This window comes from Pristis pectinata, chromosome 7 (assembly GCF_009764475.1).
Source record: "Pristis pectinata isolate sPriPec2 chromosome 7, sPriPec2.1.pri, whole genome shotgun sequence".
NCBI classification, from domain to species: domain Eukaryota; kingdom Metazoa; phylum Chordata; class Chondrichthyes; order Rhinopristiformes; family Pristidae; genus Pristis; species Pristis pectinata.
Window position 1 is genome coordinate 86,153,111 of NC_067411.1, and position 22,794 is coordinate 86,175,904.

At 40.0% G+C, this 22,794-nt stretch overlaps 1 protein-coding gene across 2 annotated transcripts; it reads left to right on the forward strand.

The window, feature by feature from the left end:
* Positions 1-11: 11 nt before the first annotated feature.
* LOC127572333 (coiled-coil domain-containing protein 112-like) lies at positions 12-21,860 on the forward strand. 2 transcript variants are annotated; one of them, XM_052019461.1, is made up of 10 exons: positions 12-136; positions 1,092-1,219; positions 6,695-6,813; positions 7,821-7,910; positions 10,103-10,178; positions 17,150-17,522; positions 17,870-18,286; positions 18,898-18,993; positions 21,535-21,653; positions 21,759-21,860. In XM_052019461.1, the coding sequence occupies exons 3-10, from the start codon at positions 6,789-6,791 to the stop codon at positions 21,787-21,789; spliced, it is 1,227 nt and encodes a 408-aa protein (XP_051875421.1). In that variant the 5' UTR covers positions 12-136; positions 1,092-1,219; positions 6,695-6,788; the 3' UTR covers positions 21,790-21,860. The 2 variants fall into 2 exon arrangements, with proteins under 2 accessions (XP_051875421.1, XP_051875420.1); XM_052019460.1 differs by lacking the exon at positions 12-136 and adding an exon at positions 271-359.
* Positions 21,861-22,794: the final 934 nt, after the last annotated feature.

The following is a 22,794-nucleotide window of genomic DNA, read 5'->3' on the forward strand; positions in this document are numbered from 1 at the left end:
TGTGGCCTGGTTTGCGGATTCCGCAGTCTTAACAACAATGCCCTTTCAATCGTTTGCAAATATAGCGACTGGTGGGGCCTTCCGCTAAATTCCCGCAAAAGAGATGAATTAAGTTTGCGGGAAGCTTGCAGAAAATGTTGGTTTGTGTGTGTGTGTGTGCAGAGAGAGGGAGAGGTGGGAGTGGGGTAACGGGGTCGCCGGTCCTCCGCAGGACATTTGCTGGGATGCGGCTGCGGCACATTTTGCGCCGCGGGTTCGGCTCCGCTTCCCCCGGCGCCGCCCGCTGGCGACTGCGGGATCCTGCAGCGCGCAACCGCAACATGGCGGCCCTAGCAACGGCGGCGGCCTGTGCTCAGCGGGTACGGGGCCCTGTCCGTCCCGTGGGGTTGGAGGGCCCTGTCCGTCCCGGGGGGGCGGTTGGGGGAACCCTGTCCTTCCTGGGGGGTGGGGGGGTGTGTGGAAAACCCTGTCTGTCCCGGGGGCTTGGGGGGTGGAGGGGGAAACCCTGTCCATCCCGTGGGGTGGGGGGGGGGGGGGAAGCCCGGTCCGTCCCAGGGGAACCCTGTCCGTCCCGGGGGGGGGGGGGGGGGGATGGGTGAGCCCTGTCCGTCCCGGGTGGTGGTGGGTGGTGGGGAGCCCTGTCCGTCCTGAGGGGTGGGGGGGGTGTGGAAAACCCTGTCTGTCTTGGGGGGTGGGGAGGAGCCCTGTCCGTCCCAGGGGAACCCTGTCGTCCCAGGGGATGGGGGGGTCCTGTCCGTCCAGTGGGTAGGGGGGGGGGAGGTGTCCCTTGTCCCGGGGGTTGTGGGAGGTGGGTGGGGCTTGTACCGAGTGTTGGGGGGGAGTGGGGCAGTTTGTACCGCATGTTGGGGTGGGGAGTTTCTCCTAGGTGTTGGGGGAATGGGGCAGTTTGTATTGCATGTTGGGGCGGTGGGGGGGGGGGGGTGAGTAGGTTTACCGGGTGTTGGTGGGAGTGGGGGCGGAGTGTTGTACTGCGGAGTGCGGGGTTTGTCCCGGGTGTTTTGAGGGGTGTCCGGGCTGCATTGGTTGCCTTGCGGTCTGTGGATAAGCAGCTGTCTCTCGCTGTCCGGCAGGTGGATGCTTGTGCCTGGAGGTCGGAGGTGGCGCTGGGGGCACTGCGGCAGCGGGTCCACCTGCCGCACCACAAGGACTCAGACAAAGCAGCGGCGTTCATTCAGGAACTGCGGAAGCTGAGGCTCCAGTGAGTGAAACTCACCCTCTGAGAGGGGGATTGGTCTTATGATGCGGGGTGCTCCATCCAGAGGGGGAGGGGTTGAAACACATTGGATAGATGTTGGACCACTGGGGTTAGTGGGTGTTACAGTCGTGTCTTTAACCCTTTGGCATCAACCCTTCTATCTGGGTAGTGCAAGAGCCAAGTGTGTGAGAAGATGTGTAAAAGATATGAGCAGGACTATCCTGGAATCTGTCTGCAAATCCATTCATTTTCAACTTCTTCTGTACCCATTCATGCCTTTGTGTTGTATCTCCTTATACTTATTAAAATATTTTTAAACTACCTATAAAACCAATGATGGCTTTATTATTTGCTTCCAAGAACCCTTGCTATCTGCGATTGTTGAACTGTATTACCGTATTTCTAATTTTAATAACTTTCTGCATGTGAACTGTGTTTCATTTTTTAACATAGATCTATACCCTGAAGTGTAAATAGGACAAATTATGTCAAATTAAATTTAGTTTGTGAAAAACACTACGATGCTGGAGGAACTCAGCAGGCCGGGCAGCATTCATGGAGAAAGCAGGTGGTCAACACTTCGGGTCAGGACCTGAGGAAGGGTCCTGACCTGAAGTGTTAACCACCAACTTTTCTCCACAGATGCTGCCCGGCCTGCTGAGTTCCTCCAGCATCATAGTGTTTTTTATCTATATATTCCAGCATCTGCAGTCCTTTGTTTCTCTAAATTTAGTTTGTGTTTTGCAAAAAGATGACCTGAAAGTACATGCACTATTTGAAGAGAGGAAATAACAGCATTTTAATATTTAACTGAAGAGAAATAGAACCTGGAGAAGGGCATTTAGCTCTTTGAGCTTTCTTTGTCATTTAGTAAGATTGTGGCTGATCCTCTGTCTTGACCAGATTCTTCCTCTTCCGCCAAATCTCCTGGATGTATTGATCACAGTCTTGAATTATATAGTTAGTGACCAAATTCACCTCAGGGTTGTGGGTAGAATTTTAACAACTCTCTCAAGGTGGTATTGGATCAAAGGGAAAAAAATTACAATGTTGCCCAAAAAAGGAAGTAAGACTGAGGACTGTGAAACTTTAAGAATTCAGCAAAAGAGAACTAAAGCATTGGCAAGGAAAGGGAAAGTAGATTATGAGAGTAATCAAATGTGAAACACAAGAACAGACTTAGAGTCTCTATAAATATGTAAAAAGGAAAATAATAGTTAATGTGTGTCTCTTTTAGACTGAGATGAGATAAATTATATCAGGGAATGAGGAAAAACCAGAAAAAAGAAACAAATGTCTTCATGGAAGAAAACAAAAAGTCTCCCAGAATTAATAGAGAACTACAGGTCTTGAGTGAATAAGGAGCTGAAAGAAGTTAACATTAGTTTAAAAAAACATTAGTATTGGAGTAATACATGGCAAGAAGGTGGTTTGTCCCAGATGATTGAAATGGAAACCCCAGTGATGTTCCCCAGCTATATTTCTGGAGTAGGGGTGTAGGTTTGAGGCTGCCTCCTACCCAAAAAGGGATATGGCCAAGAAATGTCACCAAGGGTTTTCATGCCACTCATCTGTGAAATGGAGGAAGTGATATCATCAACTCTTGTGCAACGAGTGGTTGGGGTGTTGAAATCAGTTATCAGTTCAGCATACTCATCGAAAAATGCCAACCAACATGTGTTGCTGCTGCAATTTGGCAGTAACAGGCAAATATGCAGATGAACGTCAAGTCAGATGATTCCCAAGGAATTTTTCAGTCATTCGGGGCTAGGAGTAGGTCATTTAGCCTCTCAAGCTTCCTTCACCATTTAATTAAAGTGTAGCTGAGCTCCATCTAAAGCACATCAACATGCCTTAACACATTTGCTTAACAAAACTCCCATCAGTCTTATTTGTAAAGTATTTCAATTAAGCAGGCCTCTGCAGTTTAGGGAAATTTTCAGGTTACCTCTCCTCAGTCTTCTTTGTAGACTTGATTGTTCCTACGCACTCTTGACTCGTCAGGAGTAGAACAAGGAAGGAGTCTTCCAAAACTGCTGCCTGACTCTTAACTTACACTAAATTCTGTTCATCCATTATAGTGCTTGCTGACTGATGTTGGATCCTGGTGATGTAATGTCCAAATTTTAAAATTCATAGATCCCTCCATGATTTATTTCCTCCATATCTCTGTAATCTCCAGTTCTATAACACTTGGAGATAACTGAATGTATCTAGTACTCTCCTTCCTTTAAAGCGTGTCTCTGACCAAAGTTTTGGTCATCTGCTTTATAATCTACTGCGTGTTTCACTGACGGATTTTATTTGATAACATTTCCATAAAATGACAGTGGATGGACAGAATTCAAAGCAAGCTAGGAAAGGGAAAGTGAAGTTTTGGATGATATTAATGGTAGAACAAGGAAGGCTACGTTAATGATGACATAAATTAAGGTGGTTTCTCTTTATGTAAAGAAGAGTTTTCTGACATCAGCCCTGAATAATATAGCTTTATTTGTACATTTATGATTTCCATTCAGTCTCTACTCTCCCAAAGAAAATAATTTCTTCTTATGCAATTAAAATCTTTTAATCATCAAACACTTCAGTTATGTCCTATACATTCAAGTGAATACAAGGTTAATCTAGGCAGACTATCCTTGTAGTTAAGACTTTTATTTATGGAGTTATTCTGGTGACTGCTGCACATTAGCTAATTTATCCTTGAGGTGCTGTGCCCAGAAATAAATACAGTATTCTAAACAAAGTCCAACCAGAAATTAGTGCATCTACGGGTTAATGTCCAGCCCTTTATATTCTAGCCTCTTTGAGTTAAGCCTTTTCAATCTTTTTACCAATTACTGTATCTGAGTCCTTATATTTTCCTAGCCTCTTGCTGATTTTAAAAGATAAATCAAACTAATTTTTAATACCTAGAGTGGTGACCTCATAATTTCCTTCATTGAATTCCATTGCCACAGTTTTGCACAGTCACTTAATCTACCATTGACTCTTTCTAACTCTCTGCACACATCTGTCCTGTTTGCTATGTTATAGGAAACTCAGTTATTTGGCTCTGCTTCATCCCAGCCACGTACGAATACACTGAAAACCAGGGATCTAGTGGGAATCCTTGAGTGAAGGCAGTAGTCATATCCTGTCATTCTGAATATTTATTGCTTGGATCCCAACATTTTGGCCTGTTTCCTCCCTACAAATTTCCTACATCCATGCACTGTCCTTTTTAAGTGTTTTTATGAGGAACCTCAGCAAATTCCTTTTGAAAGTCCAAATAAATATCATTATATAGATAACCCCATATAAAGCCTATTACTTCATCAAACAAAAAATCATTTGGGTGTAACAGGCATGATTTACAATTTACAAATCCACATTGAATCTCTCTGATTAATAATAATTATCCAAATGCTAAGTCATTTTATTCCTAACACTTTGTAGTAACTTCACTAAAGAGATCTTTTGCTGCACTTTGATGGGATTTTTGATATGGGAAAGAGACACGGACCCTGAGTAGCAACAGAACAAGTAGAAAGCATTATTTTAAAAAAAGGCATGTTTAATGAAACTTTTAAAGGTAGGAAGATGGAAGATAACGGGATTTAGAGAGGGAGTTCCAGAGAGTAGGATTGACAGTGACAAAGGCTTTTCTGCATTTAACTGAGCAGAGGGAGGTTTGAATTTTAGCAGAATTCTGAAGGACATAGACAGGATGTTTAGAATAAGAAAAGTTTTATGAAAGTTGGTGTTTGATAGGCCCATGAGCAAGGGAAGGAAAGAAGTAGAGCAACAAACAATCTGCTGGAGGAACTCAGTGGGTCGAACAGCAGCTGTGGGAGCAAAGGAATTGTCAATGTTTTGGTCGAAACCCTGCATCAAGACAGCATCTGCAATCTCTAGTGTTTCCAAAGAAAGAAGTGGGATTATCCAGAGATATCAAATTTTTGTTTGGAGTTTCCGTGGTGGTATAGACAGAACAACTGGTACAGAGGGTGTGGTTTGAAACTTCACTCTGACCTGAGTAGGGCCATGATATTGCACACTTTGCCTCGGTAAGAAGTTGGGATCAGGAGATTGGACCCTACATATTGAAAATCTGTCTTAATGAAAGCTGAAAATGATAACAACAAAGGCTGTGCTATTTTGATGGTTTAGTTAGGAACGTGATTAAAAATATATAGGCAGAGGAGGTGGCTTCGGTAAGGAATTATGTGCTAGTGGGCAAAGCAGGATACATTTTGGGAACAGCCTGCTTTAAAAACTTCAATGAATTGTTGGCTTGGGAAGATTTTTATGTTCGTCAATGAAATATTACCTTGTGCAGAATTTTGTTTTTTTAAGGAAAGTGGTAGCAGAAATCCAGGCAAAACTGATGACCCTTTGAATAATTTCCTGGAGTGGCATTACCTTTTAAAAAAAGATTGATGATTAAACATAGTTACTTCAGTCTTTCCTATATTAGTACATAAATAATTTTAAATTGTATCTTTTTGTTTTAAAATAAATATGACTTTTGTTGAAGCTCATCCTTTTCTAAGATTTCCATAATTTTCATATCAGGTCTTATTAATAACTAGTATTCAATAACAAACTGATTTCTAAAATTTTTTAAACTTGTGTACATTTCCTATTTTGATTGGAAAAAAAAATAAGTTTGCTTATTTTGATTGGAAGCAAACAAACCTTTTAGTGCAAGATTAAGCAGTTCTGTTCAAGAAAGTCCAAACTGCTAGGTGATGTTGAATTGTAAGTTAACTAATTTTAATGAGGCAGCAGTTAGGACTCCCTTTTTGGGCTAAGTATCCCAGTCCAAGACGGAGTAAGCCTGTTTCACCTTTAACAGCCCAAAAACATGCATGCTGAAAACACTCAGCAGGTGAGTTAGCATTTATAAAAGGAGCAACTCTTACAGTAGTCTAACACAGAAAAACAAACTCGTTTGTTCTCTCCACTGATGCTTACCTGACCTGCTCAAATGTAGTGTTTTCCATTTTTTTAATGGATGTTAAGAAATAATTGATCATGACTTCAATGTAAGGGCAATCTAATAACTAACAGCTGTTCAATTTCTTGACCAGCATATGGAGAACAAGATGCCGTGGAATTATATTCCACCTAAAGCCAGTGCTTTCAGCAAAAAAATATGTTTATTACCAGAATTTTGCAGCCTAATCATGCCACTTACAGCAAAACAAAAAGTATATCAGATTATGTGTTTGAAGCTCATTTCTGAAATAGAGTAATTTATAGATGAGAAACAAAGGACTGCAGATGCTGGAATCTAGATGAAAAACATGATGATGCTGGAGGAAAGCACGCCAGGCATCGTCCGTGGAGAAAAGCAGATAGTCAAAGTTTCAGGTCAGGACCCTTCTTCAGGATGATATGTTTTAGATGATATGTTCTTAACTGGGAAGCTGCTTTTGCATACGTAAAAAAGATAAAGAATTCTAATTTGTTGTATTTTTTTTCCTAATCCAGAATAGCCAATTTAGAAAAGGATAAGAATGTTTATCTTTTCAATAAAAGGAATGAGAGAGCAGAATATAGCACTCTTGAAGAGCTGGAACTGAAGATGACAAATAACAGGAAAACAGAACGTAGGAATTTAGCAATTTATTGTGGTGACGATGGGGGCTTTGATTTTCTTTCATATATATATTCAGAAATTTTTCTATGCTGTCTTGGTAATGTACTTTTCTCTCATAAATATTTAAGAATGGAGTATATCTTGTTTTGTTTGTATGCCAGTACATTGCTTGCTTTTGCTGCATGTTTATGCCTCTTCAGTTTGTAAAATTTGCCTCTGAGACAAGATTCTGATTCAAAGTGTGAGCTAGTTTGTTTCCTTAATCTATGTTGATGTTACCATTGCATTATTATGTGTTGTATTTGAGATGTTACACAGACACTGGCCCTTCATAACTTTTCTGATTTAAAAAAAACTATACATGAAGTATAAACTCCTCAGTTCTCTCTGCAGGTGGTAACCTGACCTGTGAAGACTTTGCAGCGTTTTTTGTTTTATTGTAGATCTTAGGTGATGAGACGACCCAACTTGGCTGCCATGCAAGGGCAATCCAATAACCTGCAGATGCTCATTTGCCGCCTTCAGTAATTTGAGCAGCTGTTAAAGACTCATCATTTGAACAAGGGCTTTTCACTACCGATCCTCCTTAAACCAACAAAGTATACTGATTAACTGGCCATTCACGTCTTAGCTCTTTACGGGATCTTGTTTTGCACAAGTGAATTAACAACAATAGACTGCACTGCAAAAGAAAGTAATTGAATAGGAAATGTTTTGAAATTTTTCTGAGGCAGTGGATCTTGTATAACTGCATGTCTTTTAAAAATGCCTTTCGAAGTGTAGTACTGAATCAGGCATTCAGAAGATATATACATTTATATTGATGTTTTAAGGCAAAACTTTAGACTGGCATTTTTCAAAATATATGTGAATAAATTGTCTAATTTACTTAAGAACTAAAAGGCCGCAATTTCGTTATGAGAAATGGAGAATGTAGAATGTTTTGACTCATGCAATCTTAATAGGGCATTCTTTACATCATATGTGATTTAGAATTTCTTGGCTGAAATTTCCTAGAGATGAAAGTTCAACAGCAACTTGCAAAAATACATCATAATGTGAAGAGATTCCAGGGACAGCTAAAAGACGTCAAGCCTACTCCAGAATGTAGGTACAACATTCAAACAATGTGTGCACTGTTATTTTGATTAGATGCTTTACAGTACATCCATATTATATAAAATATAACTATATATTAGACTCTCTCCTCTTGAAGATGGTCTTTGCCAAGCACTTCTGTAGCAAAAATGTTACTTGCCACCTGTCAGACCATGCTTGAAAGTTGTCTGGGTCTTCCTGCGTGCAGTCACTTTCTGTGGTACTGTGAATGGAATTGAATATTATACAGTCATCAGCAAATGTCTCCAGATCTGCCGTTATGATAGAAGGAAGGTCATTGATGAAGCAGCTGAAGGTGGTTGGACCTAGATTACTGCCCTGAGGGACTACTGCTGTGATGTCCGAGTAGCTGACCTCCAATAACTTCAATCATCTCTTTTTGTGGAAGATGTGACTTCACTGTTGGAATACTTTCCCATTAATACCCAATGAATTCAGTTTTATCAAAGATCCTCAATGTCACAATTGATCAAATGTTGCCTTGGTGTGAAGGGCATTCACCCTTGCCCTATCTTTGGAATTCACCTTGAGGCTGGGATAGTCCTGGAGCTTAAGTTTCAGCGCTACAATTGGTATATTAACTGGTCCCATAGCTTTTGCTGTATCCAGTGTTCTCATCTGTTTCTTAATATAATGGAAGCTCATTGAATTGGTTGAGCATTGACTTCTGTGATGTAGATTTCAGGAGGAAGCTTAATACGTTGTTGTATATTGTAATTTACAGGAACTTTATCAAGCCAAATTTGACACTGGGCTACATATGGAAATGTCGGAACAGATGATCAAAAATTTGGTTGAAAATCTTGAGTTTTAAGAAATCTTTGAAGGAGGAGAGGGAGATGCAGAGGTTTAAAGGGGGAAATTCAAGAACTTGTCAGCTGATGACCTTGGCTAGATGGTCAGGAGATTAAAACCAAATGTAGGGTTTTAGGGCTGGGGGAGATTTGAGATGGACTTGAAAGTGAATTTGTGTTAAATTTGTGTTCTTTTTTTAACCAGGAGCCAATATAGGTCAGCAATCACAGGGCTCATGGGTGAATGGAATTTAAGTGGAACACTTCACGTTTATGATTTTGGAAAGAATCAATTTGTCTGGGGAGGGGAGTGGATGAGGGATAGGCCGGTATAGTAGTGTAGTGGTTAACATAACGCTGTTACGGCACCAGCGACCTGGGTTCAATTCCGGCTGCTCTCTGTAAGGAGTTTGTACATTCTCCCCGTGTCTGCGTGGGTTTCCTCTGGATGCTCTGGTTTCCTCCCACATTCCAAAGACATACAGGTTAGGAGTTGTGGGCATGCTATGTTGGCGCTGAAAGAGTGGTGACACTTGCGGGCTGCCCCCAGCACATTGTCAGTAACACAAGAAGACACATTTCACTGTGTGTTTCCATGTACATGTGACTAATAAATAAATATCTTAAATATCTTAAAATAAAAGACACTGAGGGCAGTTAGCTCTTGGTAATGAAGTTGCAAGAGACCTCAGGGCAGACAGTAAGCTGATGGAAGATCATCTGTTGTAGGCTGCAGGCACAGAGAAATGATCTACTGACATGGTGCAAAGTTGCATGATATGAAATAAAGTAGTTTAAACATGTACAGCAAGCTTTGACTTGTCAAATATTCATTGTCTATTGTCAAATTTTCATTGTAAGCAAATATTTGATTCCAATCACAAGGATTGTTATTCCATGGACAATGCAGTCACACAATTAGATAAGGGACGCTAAGTCAAAAGTCAGAAAAAAAGACAAACATCTTCAGTAAGTGATTCGACTGAAACCAGGTTGATAACTGTTGCAGACCTGAATTTATAACAAATGCATAGCATACTTGGAGACTGCAAATTCTGTAGAATTTGGAAATCTAGCTTATTCTTGAAGTGTAATTTTACTACTACTGCTGTTGTCCACAAACTTGCATTGTAGTAGCATTTAGGAAGTGAATGATCGTGACCATGTGATGACTCTTAACCTCTCATTTCTCTTTGTGATGGAGATGCTCAATTTTATCTTGATATTTCAACTTCATGGATCATTTCTTATAACCTGTGTCATGTTTGTTTAAATAGCTACAATCTATTTCTTTTCAAGTATTTATTTCGTTCATTCAGTTATTAATGATGCTAATTGTGTTTGCTTACATTCATTTACTAATGGATTGGCATCTGATATTTTAAGTTATAGAAAAATTGAGGGAAGTAATGGAAGAAGTTGAAGATGCAATTAATGTCTTCAAAGAAGAACAACGACAGCTGTAAGTGCTTAACTGTTCTGACCACATCTGAAATGTTGCAATAATGCATTAGAAATGCTAATATTTTGGTTGGAAACTTAAATAAAAATATAGGCAAGGAAGAATAGCATTCAGGAGCAAAGCAAAATTAACCCAATGGTCAAAATTGGATTTTTGTAGCTCCTATTTCAAATTTGTCGTGGCCAGAAAATGGTGCATATACTTCAGGTTTGTCAATATATTGCTCAGTATCACTGTGGAACCATGTTAACGTCACCGATCTATTAGTGAGTTCTGTGGTTCCAATGTGCCACTTTATTGAGGTCGTTAGAATTTCGGTGAAGTTTAAATCCTTATGGGAGTTGGAAACTTCTGCACCTTTTCATTAATGTTCTGATCTGGGCTTTGCTGGCAAGGCCAGCAATTATTACCCATCCCTAATCACCCCAGAAGGTGGTAGTGAGCTGCCTTCTTGAACTGCTAGAGTCCTTCTGGTGAAGATGCTCCTACAGTGCTGTTGGGTAGGGAATTCCAGGATTTAGACCCAGTAACAATGAAGGAATGGCAAGTCACAATGCTAGGTGACTTAGGGAATCGGCAAGTGGTGGTGCTTCCATGCAACTGCTGCCCTTGTCCTTCTTCATGATAGAATTATGGGTTTGGGAAGTGCTTTCAAAGTAGCCTTTAATTTGTAACTGCAATGCAGTCTACACTGCAGCTACTGTGCACCAGTGGTGCATGAAGTGAATGTTTAGTGTGGTTGAAAGGGGGCCAGATAGCAGGATAGCTTTCTGGTTGGTTTCAAGTTTCTTGAGAGTTCTTGAGAGCATTCATCCAGACAAATGGAAAATATTCCATAATTTGTTTGTTCTAGAGTGGACCCTGGCACAGTCTCCTGCTAGGAACCTGGCCCCCAGCAGTTTGCCTTGACCAGTGACGTATGGAGGCTATCTCAGCCCAGGCAGCTAACTGGCTTCATAAAACCACTTTGACCCTCAGTGAAGCCCCACCCACAAACTCACAGGCTGCCAAAGCTGTCAGTGTGATTTGACATTCACAAACACTCAGTAAAACACTTGAGACAGATTAAGAAAAATACGTACTGTTTAATTTTTTTATATATAGTTAAGCTACAAAACTACATCCACACACTAAAAATAAATCAAAAATAATTTGAAGTAACAATTAATGAAAATGTTGCTATATGCCCTTCTCCCAGGAGCTGATGTCTTCCATTCATTTGAATGGAGACTCCCATGCTTGTGTTGGAATTAACCCAGCTGCTCAGTGGATAGGTTTCCAGTTTGAGAGCTGAATAGCCTGTCAAAGATCACAGTAATCCCTTTGATTACGTGAGGTATTGGACTGCATAAGGAGTCTCCTGGTGCAGTGCAGACAGCTGCAGCCAGAGGGAATATGTTGCTGCCAATGTAGGGTGATGCCTGCACTGCAAATTGGCACTTACATTTGGATACCTGGCATTGGTTTTGGCATCAGGTTGAAGGATCAGCACCATCCAAGTGTATGACATAGAAAATGGCATTTCTCATTTAAATGGATGACGAAGGATATTGAGACTCTAGTCAGGGAAAAGAGGGAGGCATGGGTCAGGTACAGGCAGCTGGGAATAAGTGAATCCCGGGAGGAGTATAGGGGTTGCAGGAGTATACTCGAAAGAAATCAGAAGGGCAGAAAAGGGGCATGAGAAGACTTTAGCAGAGAAGGTGATGAAGAATCCAAAGAGATTTTATGTAAAGAGAAAAAGACTAACTAGGGAGAGAATAGGATCCTTCAAAGACCAAAGTGGACATCTTTGTGTGGAGCAGCAGGAGATGGGCGAGGTCCTCAATGAATTTTTCTCCTGCTTTTACCATGGAGAAAGACATGAAGACTTCGGACCTTGAGATAGTTAATGGGGAGGTCTTGGGGATTGTCTGCATTACAGCAGAGGAGATATTGGATGTCTTAAAATGTATGAAGGTAGATAAATCTCCAGGGCTTGATCAGGTATATATACAAGAACACTGTGGGAAGCTAGAGAATAAATTGCGGGAGCCCTGCCTGAGATATATGCATCATCATTAGCAATGGGTGAAGTGCCAGAAGACTGGAAGGTGGCTAATATTGTGCCTTTATTTAAGAAGGGCTGCAAAGGAAAACCTGGGAACTATAGACCGGTAAGCCTAACATCTGTGGTAGTTAAGATATTAGAGGGGATTCTGAGGGATAAGATATACAAGCATTTGGAAAGAGAGGGGTTGATTAGGGATAGTCAGCATGGCTTTGTGCATGGGAGATCATGTCTCAAGAATTTGATTGAGTTTTTGAAGTGGTAATCAAGAAGATCGATGAGGGAAGGGCAGTAAATGTGGTATATATGGACTTCAATAAGGCCTTTGATTAGGTTCCGCATGGTAGGCTTCTACGGAAAGTTAGATCGCATGGGATCCAGGGAGAGCTAGCTAATTGGATACAGAATTGGCTTGATGGTAGGAAGCAGAGGGTAATGGTAAAATATTGTTTTTACTGGAGGCCTGTGACTAGTGTTTCCTAGGGCTCGGTGCTAGGCCCATTGCTATTTGTTATCTAAATCAATGATTTGGATGAGAAAGTACAAGGCATGGTTAATAAGTTTGCAGATGACATTAAAATAGGTGGTGTCGTTGACAGTGAAGATGGTTTTCAGGATTTACGAAGGGATCTTGATCAGCTGGGTAAGTGGGCCAAGGAATGGCAAATGGAGTTTAATTTGGATAAGTGTGGGGTGTTGCATTTTTGGAAGACAGATCAGGGTAGGACATCCACAGTGAATAGTAGGGCTCCGGGGAGTGTATGTAGAACAGAGGGACGTAGGAACTCAAAGTCAAAGTCGAGTTTATTGTCATATGCATAAGTACATGTATGCACAGGTGCAATGAAAAATTTGCTTGCAGCAACATATAAGCGGCATTCACAGGAAAACATAAACAAATTATACACAATTCTTACAAGAAAGAACACAATTAGAACAAGGAAAATCAAAGTTCATGGTTGGTGCAAAGTGATCATAATGTTGCTACCTGTAATGATTAGGATTTTGCCGGTTCCCTGAAAGTGGCATCACAGGTAGACAGGGTGGTGAAGAAGGCTTTTGGGACACTGGCCTTTCATCAGTCAGGGCATTGAGTATAGAAGTTGGGATACTATGTTGCAGTTGTACAAGATGTAGGTGAGGCTGCATTTGGAATATTGTGTTCAGTTTTGGTCACCCTGCTATAGGATAGATGCCATTAAGCTGGAAAAAGTGCAGAGGAGATTTGTGAGGATGTTGCCGGGACTCAGGCGAGTGAGCTATGGAGAGAGATTGAGCAGGTTGGGGCTTTTTACATTGGACCATTGGAGAATGAGGGGTAATCTTATAGAGGTGTATAAAATTATGAGGGGCATAGATAGGGTGAATGTACATAGTCTGTTTCCCAGGGTTGGGAAATCAACAACTAGAGGGCATAGGTTTGAGGTGAGAGGGAAGGGATTTAATAGGAACCTGAGGGGCAACTTTTTCACCCAGAGGCTGGTCAGTATATGGGATGAGCTGCCAGAGGAAGTGGTTGAGGCAGGTACATTAACAACGTTTATAAAGTTCTTGGACAGGTACAGGGATCGGAAAAGTTTAGAGGGATATGGGCCAAACACGGGCAAATGGGACTAGCTTAGATGGGAATCTTGGTCGGCATGGACCAGTTGGGCTGAGGGGTCTTTTTCTGTGCTGTATGACTCTATGACTCTAAATGTTAGAAGTAGCTTTTGATTAGAAGATAGTTCTCTACTGCTTATATATGGAAATTAATCCCCTATCACTAGCACTAATTATGCTGGATAACAGCATCAGCATCTACTTTTAATTTCTTGGGCCGGGAGGCATTGCTGGTAAGGCAAAATTTTATTGCCCATTCCAAAAGTAGTGAACTGCTGCGGTCCCTCTGGTTTAAAAAAACTCCCAAGAAGCTGCTGGGAGAAGAATTCCAGGGCTTAAAACCAACAATAATGAAGGAATGGTCAAATATTTATAAATCGGGATGCTATATCACTTGAAACTCCCAATGGATGGTCAAACATCATAGGGGGAGGGAGGTGTCAGAAAAAAGATAACCCTCTCCACAGCTTGTACACCCACAGAGCATTGGTTCTCTCAGGGCATGCTGGTATATAAGATCTTCTGAATATCGAGTAACATCTGGATATGTGGGCCACAACTTGTATAGCCATCTGTTATGTGGGTAGTGCTAGTTACTTTTTCTGCTGTTAGTGTTACAGGAAGTGAATGGATTGCCAATTAAATTGGCTGCTTTTTCTTGGATGCTGTGGGGCTTCTTGAGTGTTGGAGCTGATTAGTGGTGTGCATTATGCTTTTGTGGTGCCCTATAGCTGGTCAAAAGGCTTTGGAGTACCATGAGCCAAATCACTTGCTCGGAGCATCCAGCCTCTGACCTGCTCTTGTAGCTACGGTATTCCTGTAGCTGGTCTTGTTGAGTTTCTTGTTCAAAGTCAAAGTCAAGTTTATTGTCATCTGCACAAGTACCTTGATGCACAGGTGCAATGAAAAACCTACTTGCAGCAGCATCACAGGGACATAGCATCATATAAGCAGCATTCATAAGAAAAGCATAAATTAAACATATTATACACAATTTTTACAAGAAAGAACACAATTAGAACAAAAATAACTAAGTGATCAAAGTGGTCATAGCGTTGCTAAACTGTAGTGATTAGGGTTGCTAATGGTGACCCCCACCCCCGTATACTGATGGTGTTGTCCCGATTTTAAGTTCCCACTTCTGTCTGCTGCAAAGTAACACAGTGCCACCAGGTTGATTCAATAAAACGCGTTTATTAGCAGTATACCGCTAGGGAGAGGTCTCTTCAGCACTCGTTAAGAGTCACTATCCGAGGTCTCCGCAGTCCAAAGAAGCAGATGGTAATTTATACAGATATTGTCATGCACACTTAATGAATTTGGCTCCGTGAGTTTCAGTCAGGCCTCAGAGATCCAAAGGCAGACATCGCACCCATTGTCCAATATGATTGATTTACAATCAAGAGATTCAAAGACAGGTATCACCCTCATTGTTTAAAACAAGCTTCCTCCAGTCTGTTTATTACACCCACCACCCTTATTGTCTAGTATATTGCCCTGCCACCAAGGTTCCGGACACAGCAATTATCACCTAGCGCTGAGTCAGTAGCTTGCCTGCTCTTGCTTACAAGTTATTTTTCCATCGGTTATATGTACAGTTACAGTCAGTCACAGTTTCTTAACCCTTTACTTCCTCAATGGTATGGGACTCAACAATGGTAATGCTGCTGAATTTCAAGGATAGATGGTTAGACATTTTAGAGGTAATCATTGCCTTGCCCCTGCACAATGTGAATGTTTTTTGCCACTCACAAACTCAAGCCTGAATATTGTCCAGGTCTTGCTATTTCAATTTCTATGGGTGCCCAAATGAAAATAACATTGTGCAATTATCAGCTAATATCCCCCCTTCCCACCTTATGGAATGAAGGTCATCGACACAGCAGCTGAAACTGGTTGGGTCGAGGGCACTGCCCTGAGGCATGAGGCATTCCTGTCGTGATGTTCTGAGGTTGGAATGATCGATATCCAACAATTACAACTGCCTTCCTTTGTACAAGTATGACTCCAACCATTTGGAGTGTTTTCCCCTTGAGGCCTATCGACTTTAGTTTTACCAGGGCTATTTGATACTATATTTGATAAAATTCTCCCTTGATGTGAAGCTTGGTCATTCTCACCTTACTTCTGTAACTCAGATCTTTTGTCCGTGTTTGTACAAAAGTTTTGTTGCGATCTGAAAATGATTGGTCCTAGCAAAACTTAAATTCTGCATCAGTGAAAAGGTTATTGATGAGTAAAAGCCACCTGATAAGGCTCTGGCTTTGAAATTTATTTTGTTAAATTTTATACTATATTTAATGCTACAAACTAGGAGTGAATATCTAGGAATTGGTAAAACAGAAAACTGTGGATGTTGGAAATATGAAATGAAGACAAAAAATATTGGAAACCCTTAGCAGATCAGGTAGTATTTGTAAGGAGAAAACTTCTCTTCAGAACTGAGATTTTTGAGTGGTTGACAACATAATTGCCTGAAATCATTTGTACAACTCTTGAATTTAGGTTTCCATAAATGATATTCAAGGTTTTTGATTCAACCAGTTTTTCATTATTGAATTTAAAATATTCACTCCTCCATGGATTAAATTGAATTAACACAATGCTAATTTAACAGTACTAGTGAAAGGTCATCAACTTAAAACAATAATTTTGTTTCTGTCTCCATAGAAGCTACCTGATCTGCTGAGTGATTCCAGCATTTTCTGCTTTTAATTATGAAGTTCTAAGCACTGGTTTCTGTTCCTTGCTGAAATATTTACTGTGGCAGCAGAGGCACTGCAGACTTGTGTGGATTTGTAATCCTGTCAGGATCTGCAATGTCTGATGAAATGGCAGACTAGATATTTCAAATAGCTGATTTATTATGGTTTGCAAATGGTTCAGTTGAATAGAGACCTAAAACTGATCAGTTGTTGCATGCACAAGATATACAATGAGATGGACTATGACTTCACGATCTACCTTGTGACCTTGCACCTTATTGCACTGCACTTTCTCTGTAGCTGTGACACTTTACTCTGTACTATTATTGTTTTTACCTGTACTACATCAATGCACTCTGTACTAACACAATGTAACTGCACTGTGTAATGAATTGACCTGTACGATCGGTTTGTAAGACAAGCTTTTCACTGTACCTCGGTACAAGTGACAATAATATACCAATACCAATTTCTTGTGTGGGTTGTATCCATAAACAAATTTTTTGGAAAAAAAATGCATCTTTCATGGGTCATGCTTTGGCTGTTGTAAGAGGAGGCAAATTATATTTGCAGGAGTAATTATAAAGTATTTTCATTTATCTTTTTAAATTTAGATATGAAAACCTTCTGAAAGAAGAAAAAGTTGTTACTCAGGAAATTTCAGCTGTGGAAAAGAAAATGGAAATATGGGCCCGCAATCTAATTGTGATTCCCAAAACTGCCTCAGCAAAAGGATCATCAATAAAACCAGACAACGTGCTGGTAGAAATTGCAGAGTTTGAAAAGTTCCTTCAGCAGACAGGACGCCAAGGTGGCTGGGATGATTTTGATCATAAGAACTTTCTCAAAGTATGGATAAAACACAAAGGGAAGCCTTCTTTTATTGATGAAGCTCTGCAGTATTTGGTTGGAAGGACTCAAGAGGACATAGTTCAACATGAACAATGGTATCAAGAGTTTCTCTTTCTTGAAAAGAGGCAGAAAGAGGTAGGGAAGATACTTGTTTGGAATATTTTTAAATATTGAGTAGATTTCCAGAAATCTATCATTCTTAAACATATTTCCTGTTTATCAAAAATGACTGTTTTATATTTGTATGATATACGTATATAGATATGTGTGTGTGTATATATATAAACTATTATTCCAGCTGAAAAGAAAACTCAGAAGATGATTACTACTATTCTGCAAATCTTGCCTTTTGGTTTGAGTGGATAAAATGATTTATGATTTTTACATTATAACCATGTTCAAGATCGGGAACAGCAACTTAAGTAAGTAAGATTATCAGTGTTCAATCAGCTGTTTTTGTTGTTATTGAAATTACCTGACAGGCTATTCAGAAGTGGAAAACAGAGAAGCAACAAGAAAAAGTAAAGCTGATGAGGATGCAAGCACAAAGTGAAGCTGAACTAGATGCCAAACAACAGGCAAAAGAAGAGGCTAAACGACTAAGGGTTGAGAAGGAGAGAAAAGAAAGAAATTTCCAGCTCCAGTTGTGGAAGAAAGAAAAGGAACTGGAGTTTGCTCAAGAGAAAGAAAAACAAATGAAGGAAGAAGCAGAGAAAATGAAAAGGCAAAGAAAAGAAAACCAAAGACGGCTCAAAGTGAAAAAAATACTTGAAGATTATGCTAAGCAAAAGAAGGAGGAAGAGGAGTTTCTGCAACTGGAGTCCCAAATGAGGGAGCAAGCTGAAAGAGAAGAAAAACAACGGCTTGTGGCAAGAGAAATTTCCAGGTTTCAAGAGAGAGTAAGTCTTTTGGAAAATAGCTTGTTTATAAAATTGCTGAATAAGAGAATACGGTAAAACTTAAATAATCTGCCACTCCAGAGTTTGGACATCCTGAGGGTTTAGCATTTGGCTCACTGAGTGATTTTTACCACATTCCCTTTAAATTCACTGAGGCCCTGTTTTTCATGCTCCCTTTAAACTGGCCTGGTCATTGGAAAATTTATTGTGCTATTGTGTAACATCTTTTTAAAAACAAAAGGTGATTGAAAGGTATGTTGGGTATTAATAGGAATAACATCATCAGTGCATAAATTCTCCAGGTCCAGCACCACCAAAGTCACAAGGTTGCCAGACTATCAGAGTTACAATATATCCTTCATTGTATGTAACAGTCAAATATGAAGAACCAACTCTTGTATTTTTGTATTTTGCAAATCATTATTTTAGTAACACTTTGCATTTTAAAAAATATAATTTTGAAATGTAATTGTAAAATATTACTTACATTTTAAAGACTTTCAGTTTGGGAGTACTTTCACCTGTTTGCAAAGAAAAAGAGCAAAAGCCATTATTTTATGTCATTATTGGTTTAATCAAGCAATTACTCAATATATTTTTATACCACACAGGATTTTCACAAATTGGAGTTCAAATTATCAGAGAAGCAAATGAAGAACGAGATGAGGGATGAGCGAGAGAAGAGATTTGCCAAGCTTAAAGAGAAGGTTCTGTTTCTGCTTTTAAATAGAACAAAAGCCATTGGCTCAATGTGATTCACAATGATTGGTCACATTTGTTAAGAGTACGTTTCCTGAGGGGAATAGTACTGTAGCAGATCACTCGGATTTGTTTTTAGCCAATGGGTCAAAATGCAATCTCGGGATCCCAGACCTTTGCCCTTCCCTGTCCTCCATTTCCTCAGCATTTTTGGTCTTCATTGTGTTTAAAAAAAACTTTCTACTGATGGTTACAACTTGGCCTTGTAAGATTATACAATTTCAATTCACTCAGACCTTTGCTTTATTTATGTGAACTCTAGATCTGTCACATGCCACCCACCAAAGAAACTACGTGGACGCTGGTTGTATACTGTATCTGGTTAGTCTACTAATCCAAAACCTCCTTTTATGTTGTAAATTTTGTATGATTTTTGGCTTGCAGGCTCTTTGAAATGCCCTAGCAAGCCACTCATTTGCATCCAAGCTCTAAAACAAAACAAGTGTACTCAAAAGCAGCGCGGGCTGGCACACCTGCACTCACTGCTGCACATGTCCTCCTGTCCATTCTGATCGTCTGCCCACATTCACCATGCTTGCTGCCCTAGCTTGGAATGTCATGGAAGACATTAGGAGATGGACAGAGGATACGATTCAAAGACTGAATCCTGGAAATCCCTGGCTCGTGACACTCAAATTGGAGAAGAAATATTTGAGATAGCGTGGAGAACCTTGAGTTGAAGTATCAGATATTGGAAGGAGTGCATCATAAATTACCTACCCACCCATCACGTCAGGCACCCACTGCCCTATCTCTGGTATAGTCTGCAGATCCAACATTGGTTTTATCATCCTCATCCCTGAGAGATTGCCTAAGAAGTAAGAAGAGGTCCACTCCTGTCAAGTCTGGCTGGCTGCCTGCCTGCACTCACCATGCTAGCTGTTAAGTTTTTCTCCAAGCAACAAGGCTTGTTGCTGAGCTCTGTGACGTCCTACTATTTGGGCTGTTAACTTTCTAATTTTGATTGGTTGACAAATGGGTCCTTATTTAAGTGTTGCAATCAGGAAGAATTCCCAGCACCCAGTACAACAACATTTTCTTACACAGGTTATGACCTGTCTCGGGCTTCACTGGATATTCGTGATTGTTATTTTTGATTGGAAAATTTAAATAAAATACCTCACCCATCAGAAAGAGACGAGGGTGCTTTAAAGAATTGCATGGGAGATGATGAGGTCTTTGGCAGGTTTTAAAGGAACATTGGAAATCACAGCATAAGGTCTTTTGACTTTACGGTACGGAGTAGTAGAGAGGCAGTGACTGGAGCTATGAGAACTATGCCATTTGTATCTTTTAACACAGTGTCTGAATTGTTAATCTAACCATCCTAGCAAAAAAAAAGTTGTACACCACTGAAAGCCACAGCAGATCAGGAAGATGGCTCACTACCACCTTTTTACAGGCAATTGGGAATGGACAATAACTTCTCATGATGCCCTCATCCCATGTATGAATAAAAAAAAGGCCAAATAGATATTGAATTTGTTGGATTTCTATTGCTCTCTTTGTAGCTTTGCAGATATAGGTCCTGTCCGGGTTACGAACGCCCGATTTATGGACACCCCCCGTACACATGAACATTTTCTCCGGAGAACACAGACTGCTGGTTTCACCGCTTAGGAAAATTGCTTTGGAAATTGATAAGCAATTGCTTCTATTGATACTTGTGCAAAAATGTAACATCCACTGATACTTCAAGCCCATCGAAACCATTGATCTTGGGATATTGTGATTCTGTACCTTTGTAAATTGGCAGCGGAAGACAATAAATAAATGTTCATGATAATTGGCCCACATCAACACCATTTATTACAATATTGTGAAGGTATGGTGATCGTATCAAGTGATTTTGTGTATTTTCTGACAAAGTACAATATTTTGCTTTTAAAACTTAAGTAGACATGATCTGTTAGTGATGAACTTTTGCATCAGGATCTTTTGTTTTCTTTATTCCCAAATTCTGCATTTTTGAATGTTGGATCCTGATACTAAATAAAAATGGAAAATGAATTTCATCATTTGGATTGAGAAAACTTCGGTCATTAAAGCTGTCCATTCATTGCCTTTTACTGAGTAAAATGTTGAGTGAATCTTTGAACACAGCATTCCAAGGAAATAGAATCTCTGACTCAATGGCTAAATTCACTGTCTGATGTGATAATGAACCATGCAAGTTAAGGAGAGGCCAGTTTCAATCATTGGTTGATGGTGGGTGAATTGTGGCTTATGTGGTAAAATTTACTGAGCTTTTGTTTCTAGTCATTTGATAGAAATCTTTGTTGGAGGCATGCATAGTAGGGCCCAAAGTAGAATTGGGCTTGGGTTAACAGCCATTTAGACAAATTACTTGAAAATTAAATGTTTGAGGAAACAAAACTTCAGTTAACATCTTTAGAAGATGGGAAGTAAAATGGATACCTGATTATATTTGGTATTTTACTTTTGGAGAGAGGTTTAACACAAATATTTATATGTGTAAATTTACTCAGGTTGAAGCTCAAATACAGCGTGATCCATCTAGACTTTTCAAACCAACCAAAGGTTGGGAGGAACACACAAAAGATGTCGGGAAAAGTGATGGTGGGCCTATGCTGTATCTTCCTCACCGGTAGGTGATTGGCATGGCTTAAAAGCTAGATATTGAAATAGATTCATGTTTTTAAAGGTACTTTGCTTGGTTTCCTCATACAAACTATTTTTTTTTGTTTTTCAGAGCTATTCCTAGTTGGCGGAAGGGGATATAAAAGTATTGTTTTTCAAGTAATTGGACTGTTCAGTAGTAGTAATTGTATGTAATTTTCATTATTAAATAAATTGAGAAACAATTGAAGAAAATGAGAGTTCATGATTTGGTGGAAGATGGAAAAGAGGCAAGGAACATAATAAAAAAAATAAGGATTTATGTTCCAGAAATGGAATCATGATTGAGTTGCATGTGAATGGCCAAACTAATCAACCAAAAATCATTGCTAACAGAAACAAATAATACAATAGCTAAAACAGAGATGTATCATATGTTTGAACAGAATTGGGAATTTAAAATTCCATGTTATAATGACCTTAGAAAGAACCGTATCACAATGCAGTTACCAGATTATTGCTAAAAATCCACTATGTTCACTAGTTGTCTTTTAGAGAAGAAAAATCTGCCACTTATCTATAGTAATGAAGAAATGGGGAGTTCTGCTTACATGCTAGTCAACATTTATTCATCAGAACTAAAACCTATCACCTGGCAAATTTATTTCTTTTTGTAGGACTTTGCTGGGTGCAATGTCCTGTATTGCAATGAAGAACACTATGATGCTGGAGGAACTCAGCAGGCCAGGCAGCATCCGTGGAGAAAAGCAGGCGGTCAACTTTTCGGGTAGGGCCCTTCTTCAGGACTTAAGAAAAGCCCTTTTCCTATCTTCAGTCCTGACCCAAAACGTTGACCGCCTGCTTTTCTCCACGGATGCTGCCTGGCCTACTGAGTTCCTCCAGCATCATAGTGTTCTTCAACTAGATTCCAGCATATGCAGTCCTTTGTTTCTCCTGTACTGCAATGGTCCGTTGCTGGCTGCAGATTACTTTGAGAAGTTATGAATTTCATAGCAGCATGCAAATCTAAATTATCTGTTTCCAATACTGGTTAATAATTAAGCATTTTAGGGGGTGTTAATGGCACTGCTTTTATCTTGCAAAATCTGCAGGACGCATTCAGAGTAATGTTGCTGCTATTTTTGCGAATGATCACGATAGGCTTACTG

Excerpts from the sequence above, each read along its gene's own strand:
- LOC127572333 (XM_052019460.1), top strand. The coding sequence starts at position 321 with ATGGCGGCCCTAGCAACGGCGGCGGCCTGTGCTCAGCGG. Across the intron at positions 10,179-17,149 it reads AAAGAAGAACAACGACAGCT|ATATGAAAACCTTCTGAAAG; the intron begins GTAAGTGCTTAA and ends TTTTAAATTTAG. Across the intron at positions 21,654-21,758 it reads ATGCTGTATCTTCCTCACCG|AGCTATTCCTAGTTGGCGGA; the intron begins GTAGGTGATTGG and ends TTTGTTTTTCAG.